Here is a 12,719-nt window from a genome sequence, read left to right as displayed (position 1 = left end):
TATCTCTTATTTTGGTGGACATCTTCTCACTTCTTGGCAACATCATGGAGACAAAGATTGATCTTTCTTTCAAACTCAATGGAAAGAACTATATGATGTGGGCATCGACAATGGAGAATAATCTCAAAGGGAAGAAGCTTTGGGGTTATGTCATGGGGACCGTTCCGGAACCTAAGCTCATGCTCACAAAAATGGAAGAAGATCAAGAAAAAGCTCTTGAGGGAGATGCTCGTCTCAAGGCCATTGAAAATCATCAAAAGGAAGTAGAAGATTGGGAAAGCAATCACGCAAAAATCCTTGCGTGGTTTATGAACAATGTGGAGCTTAAGGTATGTGCTAATATAGCTAAATTTCGTAGAGCCAATGAGGCTTGGTCCTTTATGAGGGGTATGTATACCCAAAAGGATCTTGCAAGAGCATACTTCTTGCAAGAAAAAGTTAGAACCACCAAGCAAGGTGATTCTAGCATTCAAGACTACTATAGTGCCCTTAACCCACTATGAGATGAATTGGCTCTTTTAGAGCCAAAGTGGGTTTCTATGGAAGATGTTGATTTAAGACAAAAACAAATGGAACAAGAGCGATTGTTTCAATTTCTTTTTGGGCTACGCCCCGAATTTGAGCAAGTGAGATCCTCACTTCTCCATAGATCTATTTTTCCTCCTATTGAGGATGCTATTGCCGAAATCACTCAAGAGGAGACAAGGCTTGGCATGAGTAAGCATGTTGATGAAATCCTTGCCGTATCCAAACCGGGTAACAATGTTAGAACATATAAGCCTCCTCATTTTGGGAAACAAGGGAACTACAATGGAGGAAGAAAAATGATTGTTTGTCATTATTGCAATGAGCCGGGTCACATTAGACCCGTTTGTCCAAAGCTTATGGGAGCCTTCAAGCCTAAAGTAGCCTCTCTTGAAGAAACCACCTCCAAAGAAGATGAAGGCAAAAACAATGACATTAAAGAAACTCTTGGACAAATATCTATGGCTCTCCAACAAATGCTTAAAGTTTCTTCCTCCACATCGGGTGCGGCCATTGCTTCAACATCATCACCCGGTACGTATTCTTGGATCCTTGATTCCGGAGCTTCTTTTCATATGACCCCTCATGAGAATGCACTTAGTGATGTTTGCATCAATTCAAAGGACTCTTGTGTCTCAACGGCCGATGGAACCTTTTTGAAAATTTCAAGTATTGGCTCTTTTAAAGATTCTCAAAATTTTTGTGTTCCAAAAGTAAGAGTTGTTCTTAAATTAAATTTAAACCTTTTTTCGGTTTCTCAAATTGCCGACCATGGATGTGAAATATCTTTCTCATCTAATGGTTGCTTTGTGCAGGATCTCCAGTCCGGGAAGCGGATTGGGCAAGGCCATAGAAAGGGAGACCTCTATTATATGGAACATCTTGATCTCCCTATAAACTTTTTTTGTTCTTATGTCCAAGAAAAAAATATGGAAACTTGGCATAAAAGACTTGGTCATCCAAGTTATTCCAAAATGTATCTCTTTCCTTTTGGAAACAAATTTTGTAAGGAAAAAGAAATTAATTGCAAAGATTGCATTTTTGGAAAAATGAAGTCTATTCCTTTTCCAACTAGATCTTTTTTCTCATCAAGGCCTTTTGAATTGGTGCATTCGGATGTTTGGGGTCCTTCTCCGGTTATGTCTAAAGGGGGTTATTCATATTATGTTACGTTTATTGATGACTTCACTCGGTATGTTTGGATTTATTTCCTTAGTCATAAGTCGGAAGTATTTACTTTCTTTAAAGATTTTCATAAAAAGGTTCAAAATCAATTTCAAAGTAACATATCTATTTTAAGATCCGATTCCGGTGGTGAATACTTATCTCACGAATTCCAAAACTATTTAAACCAAAATGACATTTGTCATCAAAAGTCATGTCCTAGGACTCCTCAACAAAATGGCCTAGCGGAAAGGAAACATAGGCACATTATAGAAACCGCTAGAACATTGCTTGTGTCTAGAAATATTCCAAAAAATTTTTGGGCGGAAGCCGTTCTTACCTCAACCTATCTAATCAATAGAATGCCCTCTTCTAAGTTAAAAAATGCTTCTCCCTATGAGAAACTCTTTAAGTTTTCACCCGATTTTAATCGACTTCGTATTTTTGGTTGCAAATGTTTTGTCCTACTACGTAAAAGGGATAAGTTATCTCCCAAAGCAATTGAATGTGTATTTTTTGGATATGGTGAAAATCAAAAAGGGTATAGATGTTATGATTTTAAGAATGATAAACTATATGTTTCAAAAGATGTAACATTTCTCGAAGAAGAAAACAGTTTTGATAAAATAGAAGAAACAAATGAAATCGATTATGTATTCTTATATGATCTTATTGATGACATACAAGAAGATTCTCTTGAAAACATAGATGACACTCACGAGGTATCCCCTCTTGACATAACACTCTCAAATGATAGTAATTCAAATACAAATGTTCATGATAGCAATGCCAATATAAATGTTTACTCAAGAAGAAATCAAGAAAAACCTATTAGTGCCCTCGAAAAATACTCTCAAATTTCCGAATCAATTGAGGAATCACAAGTTAGGCATTCTTCTAGAATATCAATACCCCCAAATAGGTTTGTCTCCTATGACTCTTTAACTCCCAATTATCGGGCATGTTTGATAACTCTACACTCTTATTTTGAACCAACTCACTATAATCAAGCTAAATCTATACCTCATTGGGTTGAAGCAATGCAAGTTGAACTAAATGCTTTAAACAAGGCCAATACTTGGAAAGTAGTTGATCTACCCTCACACAAAAAACCTATTGGTTGTCGTTGGGTCTTCAAAGTTAAAACTAAAAGCGATGGCTCTTTGGAACGATATAAAGCAAGATTGGTTGCTAAGGGATACTTCCAAGAATACGGTATTGATTACGAAGAAACATTCGCCCCCGTAGCTCGTATGACAAGTGTCAGAACCTTAATAGCTGTCGCATCAACCAAAAAATGGCCTATTTATCAACTTGACGTAAAAAATGCTTTTTTAAATGGAAGTTTAAGTGAAGAAGTTTATATGGATCCACCACCCGGAATAAATATTAAGCAAGGTCAAACACTTCGGCTTTTAAAGGCATTATATGGTCTTAAACAAGCTCCTAAGGCTTGGTATGATCGTTTTAGTGATATCATGATAAAATTAGGATTTCATTCTTGTTATACTGACACTGCTCTTTTTGTTAAAAATGCAGGTTCTAGTATCGTAATTTTGTTGCTTTATGTTGATGATATGATTATCACTGGAAATGATCAAAGTAGTATTATTAATGTTAAAAATATGTTAAAAGATAATTTTGATGTGTCTGATTTAGGTTTTCTCAGATATTTTCTTGGAATTGAGGTTACATATTCTCCTAGAGGATATATTTTGTCACAGATGAAGCTTGCTGCAGATATATGTTCTAAGTCTGGGATTTCTGATGATAAGAAGGTAGAGACTCCCGAGGTTATTAATGCCAAGTTGCGCTTAGAGGATGGGGTTCTTCTGGAAGATCCTACACCGTACAGACAACTCATTGGGTCTCTTACATATTTAACCATCACCAGACCAGATATCACTCATGCGGTTCACTCAGTCAGTCAATTTCAGCATGCTCCTACAACCGTGCATATGAGTGCAGTTCTCCGAATCATCCGCTACATTCGGAATACCATCAATAAAGGGCTATTTCTATCCTCCTCTTCCCCTTTGAATCTTCTTGCTTATACTGATGCCGATTGGGGAGGTAATCCCAATGATCGAGTCTCAACTACTGGTTTTTGTGTCTTTTTAGGGGACTCATTGATTGCCTGGCGATGCAAGAAGCAGCAGAAAGTTTCACTATCATCCACTGAAGCTGAGTACTGGGCAATGTCAACCACAACAATGGAACTTGTATGGCTTCGCAGTTTGCTTAAAGATATGGGAGTTGATATTACTGAACCCTCAAAGCTGTGTTGCGACAATAAAAGTGCCATTTATATTGCAAGCAATCATACTTTTCATGAACGTACGAAACATATCGAAATGGATTGCCACTATGTTCGTGACGATTTTTTACGAGGAACTATTGCTCTGCCATATGTCACTTCAGAATATCAATTGGCAGACTTCTTCACTAAAGCTCTTCCGGCTCCTTGGTTCATGTTTCTTCTCGGCAAACTTTCCGTCCTTCCCCCGTAAAGTTTGAGGGGGGGTGTTAAAATGTACCTATTATATATATATATATATAAATTCTGTTTATTACATCAATACCCGATAGGGGTATTTTTGTAATTTCACAGTTGTTTTAGAAAACAACTATTTTTTCTTTTTTGAACAAATGTAATTTTTACTTTTTATTTTTTTCATTTCTTTTTTATTATTTTTGAGGACCTAAAGGGGCTCCAACATAGAAGTCGTTGGAGCCCCCAACGGTCACAAATGTGACCGTTGGGGGCTCCCAACGACTCTATGGGAGCCCTCTTTTGGCTCTCCTTTTGAGGCCCTTTGGCCCTCCTTTTTCCTCCTCCTTCTCTTGTATAAATAGGGGTGATCCCCTTGTGTATTCTCATCTTGAGAGCTCCTCTCTCTTTTCAATAAGAGGCTTTGTATATTGTTGCCTTCTTAAAGGCTTGTGCTTGTATTGTCCCTTCGTGGACTTGTGATATTTTCACTTTTATTCATTGTTGTATGTGCTTGTATGCACTCTTTATATTTCCGCAATATCTCATTACACACTGGCTCAATGCTTTCTTTTGTTATCTTTCTACACTATACTATGCATTCCTCATCATAGTAGCAAACTCCTTTTTTCTTGATATAAGTTTATGTAAGTGTTGGAATCCTTGCTTATTATTCCTAACGTTTGTGTTTTGCTATTGTGCGTTCTGTATGGGAGATACCTTGCACTTTTTCCTATTCACTGTGGTGAGTTTAACTAAAGCACATTGTTCACTTTGCATTACGACTGGGTTTGTATTAATGTTTCCCCTCCAAAGAATGCATTATGATCAGCAATTTTATCTTAGGATAAATCTCTGTAGAATGGTCGAAGTTCCACGGTAGATTGCCACTAACATCAATTCTCCTCTTTTATTCAGGCATGAGATTATGACCAGTAGGCACACAAAAGCATGTAGACATGAGTTTTACTATTTGCACATTAGCATGTTTTCAGATATACTTGTGCATATAAGGCTTATTCCACAAATCATCCATATTTCTTTTTTTTTAAATGGGAGAATGGAAAGAAGAAGATCCTGATATGCTGTCTTTATTTCAGGATGGGATACTGAATTTGCAACAGAGGCATATCGCCAACATGTTGAGGCCTTAGCACAACGTCAGGTGTGTTCAAGCAATTTTGTAAAGTTTGATAATTTGCATGTGTTAGTGCTATGGGCAGTTGATTGACTCTGATGGCGTTGTTTGCTGCAGTTGATGGAGGAATTAGAATCTGAAGCAAAAGAGGCTGTAGATAGAGATAATGAAAAACAAAAGCCTAAAAGGTGTATATTTTTTATATGCACGTTTTAATAGCTGATTATGTTAATACTCAGAAAATAATCAAAAACTGAGATTGATCATTTCAAAATTCCCATCGGAAACTATTACAATGATATTGAAGCAGTTGATTATTAGAAAAGAAAGATACAAGAACATGTTCATGCTTACATGTTTCTGCAGGCATGGAATGCTCATTTCTTTTATTTTTTATTTTCTACTTAGCCCTTTTTCTCATGATTTTGGAGCCTGTTAGATGATTTTTGTGTTCTTTTCTATGCTCCTAAATTATTTCTGACATCACATTTGTTCACATTTTTTGTATTTTTTTTTACGCCTGTTACAATACTGTAGTGTGTCAGTTTTTAATTCCACTTTTTTGTTTGCTCTACTTTTAAACCATCATGGGTTTTTAGAGGTCTCCAATGGCGATAAGCCCATAACCCATCAGAGGAGTTTTTTGTTAGTGAAGATGCTTTCTTGGCTAATAAATTTCTTTAGAAAAAAGTGAATTAAGGAAAATAGGCCTTTAATTCTGTTTGATTGTGCGTTTAATCCTGTTTGATTGTTTTCTTGCAGGAAGGACAGATCAGGTGATCTGAAAACCAAGTCAAAGAAGAAGCTGAAGAAGGCTAAGTTCAAGTCTCTGAAAAAAGAGACCTTGGCTTCTGATACTGAACCATTACATCAAGAACCTCAGATAGAACTCGTGTCTGTTGATGAAGCTGTAACTTCTGCTGAACGAAAGGCACATTCACCAATGAAGAAAAAACGGAAAAAGTTCCCAAAAGTACCTGAAGAAGAAAATACTGAACCATTACATCAAGAACCTCAGATAGAACTTGTGTCTGTTGATGAAGCTGTAACTTCTGCTGAACGAAAGGCACATTCATCAATGAAGAAAAAACGGAAAAAGTTCCCAAAAGTACCTGAAGAAGAAAAGGAAACAAAGAAAAGCTCAAAGAAGCTTAAGAAGTCCCCTGTAGACAATCCTGTGGTTCCTTTTGACTCTCAAAATAAACAAGTTGCAGAAAACAAGGATCTGAAGCCCAGTGAAGTTGTTGGTAGTCCTGATGTTAAACCGTCAGGCAAGAATAAAATGGGAGGAAAGATTTCCATTGTACCCATGTCAGTAAAGCGTGTTCTGGTGATCAAGCCAGAAAAGGTGAAGAAAAAGGGGAATTTTCGTGCTAAAGATTTTATCCCATCACCTGATTCTTGGTCTTCACAGGAGGATGCTATATTATGTGCAATTGTACATGAATATGGTGCTGTGTGGAGCTTAGCAAGTGATACGCTTTACTCAATGCCAGCTGGTGGGTTTTATAGAGGAAGGTTTCGTCACCCTGTTCATTGTCTTGAGAGGTTCAGAGAATTGTTCTCCAGATGCATTTCATCTGCCATAGAAAATGGCACTAGTGAGAAGCAAGTCTCTATTGCTGCAAAGGCTCTTCTCAAAGTAACAGAGGTATTATTTATGAAAATAAGTTTCCGGTCTGGGCAGTTGATTTTTTCTTCGATTTTGTGTTGAGATGTGGATTTGTTGCACTGATCTGGTACTTAAGGGTTTCCTTCCATCCTGTTGTGGATTTATGTGCTAGGTTTGCACCTAGATGAGATTGCTAGCTTTGAATTGGTTCTGAATATGAGTCACCCATATGGATATATTGAAGCAATTTGTCTTGTACTGTAGAGGGAATTTGCTTTTTTAGTTTTTATAAAAGAGATATGAAGTTTGGTTTTGTTAAGATCAGTGTTGTGAAAAGCGTTGAGGCGTAGCGAGGCGCTCCACCAAAAACCAAGGCGAGGCGTAAGCCTCAAGGCGTAAAGCGTAAGCCTCAAAATTTTTTTTTTGAAAACTTAAAAAATATTATAAAAAAATATCTAAAAATACAAATAAATAAATAAATGCTTTATTGATTAAATAACAATCAATAAAAATAGAAAATCTCAAATAAGTACTAAAAAATATGAGATTAACATATAAAAGTGACTAAAAAACTGATTACATAACTCAAAAATATATGAGATTAACCAAAAAATGTTCAAATATACTAATAAACTGATTACATAACTGAAATAACTGGAAAATATATGAGATTAACCTACAAAAGTTAAAATCTATGAGATTATTCTAAAAAATATGCGATTAACATATAAAAGTAATTAAAAAACTGATTACATAACTGGAAAATATATGAGATTAACCAATAAAAGTTAAAATATATTAAGAAACTGATGAGTTGTGGAGCCCGATTCATAGTTTTTTCCCTTACAGAAGGGGGGTCCGAGGATTCCCCCCGGCGGGGGTCCAGGGGGTGACGCCCCTGGCGGGGGGTTATAGGGGGGCAGCGCCCTCCCTAAGATTTTTTTTTAAATTCAGCAGCCCATTTCAAAGGGGCAAATTTAAAAAAAATAAAATAAATCCAAAAATGGACCAAAATGCATGTGCTCAACCAGGTTTTTATGTAGGTCGACCCAATTTATCCATCTTATGATCCGATCGTTGTATGGTCTATGCTTGGCAATAGCAGTGTAACTATATACTTGTTGATATTTGTTAGTTAACTATATACGTTTGACATGCTTCAGCATTTTAGCTTGTAATTGATAATCTAACTTCATATCTAGAGCATTTTATAAAATATAAGATAATTGTGCATATATATATATATATATAGGAAACTACTGTCAAATAGAGTTCTTGAGCACATGCATTTAAACTTAAATGATAAGGCAGACATTGTCCATCTGATGAATGACAATATATCATGGCATAAGTTCAACAAATGTTCTCTGCTGGTTGTAATAAAGAACTGGTGAAAAAATATGCAGCTTGCAGTGAGACGCGTACGCCTCACCTTGAGGCGTGCGCCTCAAGGCGTATGAGGCCTGCGCCTCAAGGCACAAAGCCCCTCGCCTTGAGGCGAGGCGCGCTTTTTGCGCCTTGAGGCGCGCTTTTAATAACACTGGTTAAGATGCAAGGGCATTTTTAATTCATTCTCATCTAATTGGAAAACAAGGTGTCAGATGTGCAATACTTTGATGGTTTTATAAAGTTATAGTCAGTAATGGATCACAAATACATTTAGGGTATTCAAATTGTTTTATCTAAGACAGCCATCAAGGATCTTCAGTAGGAAATGCAAAATCAGTATATTCTTTGCCTAATGTTGTTGTATCTTAAATGCCACTATTTTGTTTACTTTAGGCTTCTGTCTGCAGTCATGGTAACAAACTAATAAAAAAAGAAATCATGGCCTGGGATTTGCTTTTGGATGTTCAATCTTATTGTTTCCTTTTCTGTTTTTTGATTAGGAAAGTACTATAAAAATGTGAAAAAGAACATTTTGACAATGTGGGTGTCTAAACAAACCTTGTACTTGGAGACAATAGGGAAAATAAAAAAGTATAAAAAAAACTTTAGCAGATAGTGTTGACATTGTTGTTTATAAGTGTTAATTGAGGGTAAATACTAGGTAGTGCCTAGAAAATGTAACAACAAGCTGCCATCCTTTTATCGAAGATTTCTGTTGAAATTCCTTTTGGTGCTATTCCAGGTCATTCTTACACTAATTGTTCTTCTATAACTACTGTGATTTTCATAAGATCTATCTCCCACCTGCAAGAACTCCTTTATGAACGTAGGGAGATAAATCAACTAATGTGTTTATTGTGACTTCTGCAGGATCATGTTCAGGTGCTCTTGGACGTTGCAAGTGAGCTGCCTGATAATGCGCTACTCCTTCAGAAACACTATACAGCTGTACTTTCATCTGTTTGGAGGGAAAGGTCCAGGCATGATCTCTGGAACAACACAGGTTCACGGAGTATGCATTATCCTGGCCATGTATATTCCTCACTTTCTTCTTTGACCAGTTTTAAAAAATCTGAGAGGAAAACCACGCGTTGGAATCTTGCTGTTTTATCTCAAAGCAGTAGGTTAGTGGCATTGGCACTTAATGACATTCCCAGAAAACAGCAAGATGAGCCAACAGTTCCTCCAAGTCATCAAGGTTTACCAGTCTTGGAAGGGCCAGAGCAAAGAACACCAGAATCTTTGGAGCACTTAGACTTAACAATAGAATTTCTAGATGACAGTGGTGCATGGCAACCTCCATTACCGTCTAATATCTATGTATCCATATCTGAACCTATATCATCTCCAAAGAGGGATGTACCACATGATCAGTTGCTAAAAGATTGTTCACATCAAACAGCTGTGGTTCGTTACAGGTATGTGATGCCATTTTTTTCCCAGTTCCATTGTGGTTCACTATTACCTATGGATGTTGCAGTCATGTGGAATTACTGGAAACTCCACTTACATGTGGGAAACTCATTTCCTGGGAAACTGTTTCCGAAACCAGAAACCTAGCATCTCCAAAACTTGTGGGAAACTTCTAAATGCATGGGAAACCCATTTCACAGAATCACATCACATGAAAACCTACTTACTTCGTATGGGAAACTCCTTTCCCTTATTTGGGAAAAATGTTTTCCATTTCTTGCAAGTTTTCCTTAAATAAGATATTTCCTTTTTCAATAAAAAATCGAGATATATGTGTTCAAAAATTTGATTACTTATTTAAAAAAACTAAATTTTGTATAACTTTTAATGTTTAAGAGTGTACTGTATTGGATGAAATTGAGAATTTCAAATTTTATTATAATTTCCTTATTTTTGTTCTTATTTCTTGATTCTATCTAAGTTTATGTGGCATTTGAATACTTTATTTATGATATTTAATATTTTATTAAAACCAAGCTGACTATGAACTAGTTTATATAAAGTATAACCAACTTTGTAATAGTTTTATAGTTGTAGTCAATGTAATCGTATATCCTATAAAAAGATAAATGTATTAATTCTTCCTATTTATCACAATTTTAATAAAAAAGTAAAGTTTATGTAAATGTATCAATTTCTTCCCATTTATCACAATTTTAGTAAAAAAGTAAAGTTTATGTAAATTTATAATATTCTTCATGCATATTGTCAATATTTGTACTTTTGCTACACCACATTTTCCATTTCACGTGAACTTTAAAAAGTCTCATTTCCCCGTCTCCGTTTCCCAACACGATTCTTATTTCTGTTTCCCTTTCTGGCAACCTTGGTCATGCATGATATCAAGTTCCTTTGTGAACTTGGTTAATTCATGCAAAGGAACAAGACTGACTCTGATGGTTGATCAACCTGGTTATGGACTATTAATGGACATTGTCCGCTGACAGCCATTGAAACAAGTTATGAGCTCCTGTTCCCAAATGACTCTTCTACTCATCTGGTCCATTAGCTGAACCAGCCATCTTTCATGCTGGTCCAAGTGTATCTGAAATATTACTTACTAATCATAGGCCTTGACCAGCATTTAATGTGTCGATACAGTTTAGCACCTGAGGTACCTCACTGTTGGTGTTATTTCTGAGGCATGCAGGATAGCATCCAGAGCTTGTTTAGAAGGAGAAAGCATTGGCTGGGCAAGATCAGCGTTTCAACAAAATGACATTCTGAGTTCTCGGCAAGCTTCTAAATCACTGTCTAAAGGGAAACACAAGGCTACTTCAGATGCAACTAAACCTTCAAAATCAAAGATTGCCAGAACTATTGATCGGAACGAGGAGCTTGCAGTTAGTAAAGCTGCTTCTGCTGTAACTGGGGATACACAACCAAGATCCTCTTACGCTCTTTTTCCTGTGCCGCCTCTGATACCTGAATTATGCCCAGTTCCTGCTGGAGACGTTACAGATGCTGTTCCTCCAGCAGAATCAGATTTCTTTGAACCGTTACCCCATCAATACAATCCAGCCTTCATATCTGATCTTGAAGATTTCAGAGAGTTGCCAGATCTGACAGACATTTTGTGACATGTTTGGAAGGAAATGGAAAGCAAAGCACCTGTATACTCTTGAGCATTTCGAGAGGAAGTATGCCTCGCACTGCAAAGTTCTCTGCTTTGTGAGAATTCTTGGCAACTCATAGCAGGTGAAGGTTACAGTTCTCTTGCAGCCATGGCAGGCCGTGGATGAAATTCTTTTGCTTGAAAGCAGATGGCTAGATGTCATCATCAGCACTCCGGGGCTTGATCACCTTGGGCAAGTGGGTAATCGAGAAGCAGGGAGGTTTAAGGTGGCTGATCTGCGGTTGTAACACTGATTCGGGAGAGTATGTAAAATAGTTCTTCCCTTGTATATGGCACAAGTCGCCTTGTAATTTATGTTTTAGTGAACGTGGTTGTCAACCAATTGGTATATGGGGAAGAAATATAATCATGCATTTTACCTGTTGGAAATCTCTCTCTCTCTCTCTCTCTCTCTCTCTCTCTCTCTCTCTCATATGCATGCGTGTGCCACACACACACACCATGTCCGTATAGAGTTTCATATCATGACCACAAATGCATCTCTTCTTGAGCTCAAGAGAGCCCTAGTAAAGGACATTGTTTTTGGTTGTATAACGAAATGAGCTTGGCCTTCCCTATCGCTTTCTCTTGAATAGTCGGGATGTTTTCTATTATAGGTGCACCAGATGGGATTATTTTGTAAGGCAGGCAAAGGTCTCCCAAAGAAAAGTTGCATTACAATCTCAGCGAGGTGCACAACCTGTCCATGTGGTGACAAAAGCCCACTTTGCACTTTGTCAGTATTATAAGTTAACCTCTGAATTGTGGACGCTCATGGACAGGACAGCAGGTCCTGTCCTGTATTGTCTGCAGACAGAACAAGATGTGCTGTCCTGCCCTGCCCAGTGCCCTCAATTTTTTTAAGTGTGTCCAGCCTGTCTGTCCTCTACTGTTCTGTGGGGGGCATGGAACAGCAGCAGACGTCGAATTAGCGTCTGCTGGATGCTCTAAAGTAGCATCGGTGCATCCCGTGTTTGTGTAGGTGCATGGATGCGTGTGGGCCCATGCTCAGTGCATCCCGCAGACAGGCATTGATGTGCTAGGATCAGGTGCTATCACATAGCACACTTTGAGTGTGCCTCTGCACCTGGCTGCCCTCCATCTGCTTTTAGGTCCCACAACTGACAGACTGTCAGCCAAAGATGGAGGGCACCAGGTGTAACGGCACACTCAAAGTGTACCATGTGATGACACCTGATCCTGGCTTGTGCGGATGGGGATTCGAACGCCTCCTAAGCTACCAAGTTATTAAGTTTGAAATGCATGTCTCGAGCAGTTGATTGGAACGAAGTGGCTAGGTTCAATTAGCAGT

At 37.6% G+C, this 12,719-nt stretch overlaps 1 protein-coding gene across 1 annotated transcript in view; it reads left to right on the top strand.

Moving 5' to 3' along the window:
• Nucleotides 1-11,792, top strand: part of LOC149834057 (protein PHOTOPERIOD-INDEPENDENT EARLY FLOWERING 1-like) — a 75,389-nt gene extending 63,597 nt beyond the window's left edge. The window contains exons 20-24 of the mRNA XM_090009273.1: nucleotides 5,281-5,345; nucleotides 5,436-5,506; nucleotides 6,081-6,969; nucleotides 9,190-9,737; nucleotides 10,943-11,792. Of these exons, the coding sequence (XP_089865399.1) occupies nucleotides 5,281-5,345; nucleotides 5,436-5,506; nucleotides 6,081-6,969; nucleotides 9,190-9,737; nucleotides 10,943-11,372 (2,003 nt within the window). The 3' untranslated portion in view covers nucleotides 11,373-11,792. The remainder of the gene's footprint in view (nucleotides 1-5,280; nucleotides 5,346-5,435; nucleotides 5,507-6,080; nucleotides 6,970-9,189; nucleotides 9,738-10,942) is intronic.
• Nucleotides 11,793-12,719: the final 927 nt, after the last annotated feature.

This window comes from Nuphar pumila, chromosome 6 (genome assembly GCF_984573655.1).
Source record: "Nuphar pumila chromosome 6, dmNupPumi1.hap1.1, whole genome shotgun sequence".
Taxonomy (NCBI): domain Eukaryota; kingdom Viridiplantae; phylum Streptophyta; class Magnoliopsida; order Nymphaeales; family Nymphaeaceae; genus Nuphar; species Nuphar pumila.
This window is presented reverse-complemented; position numbering and strand designations above follow the sequence as displayed.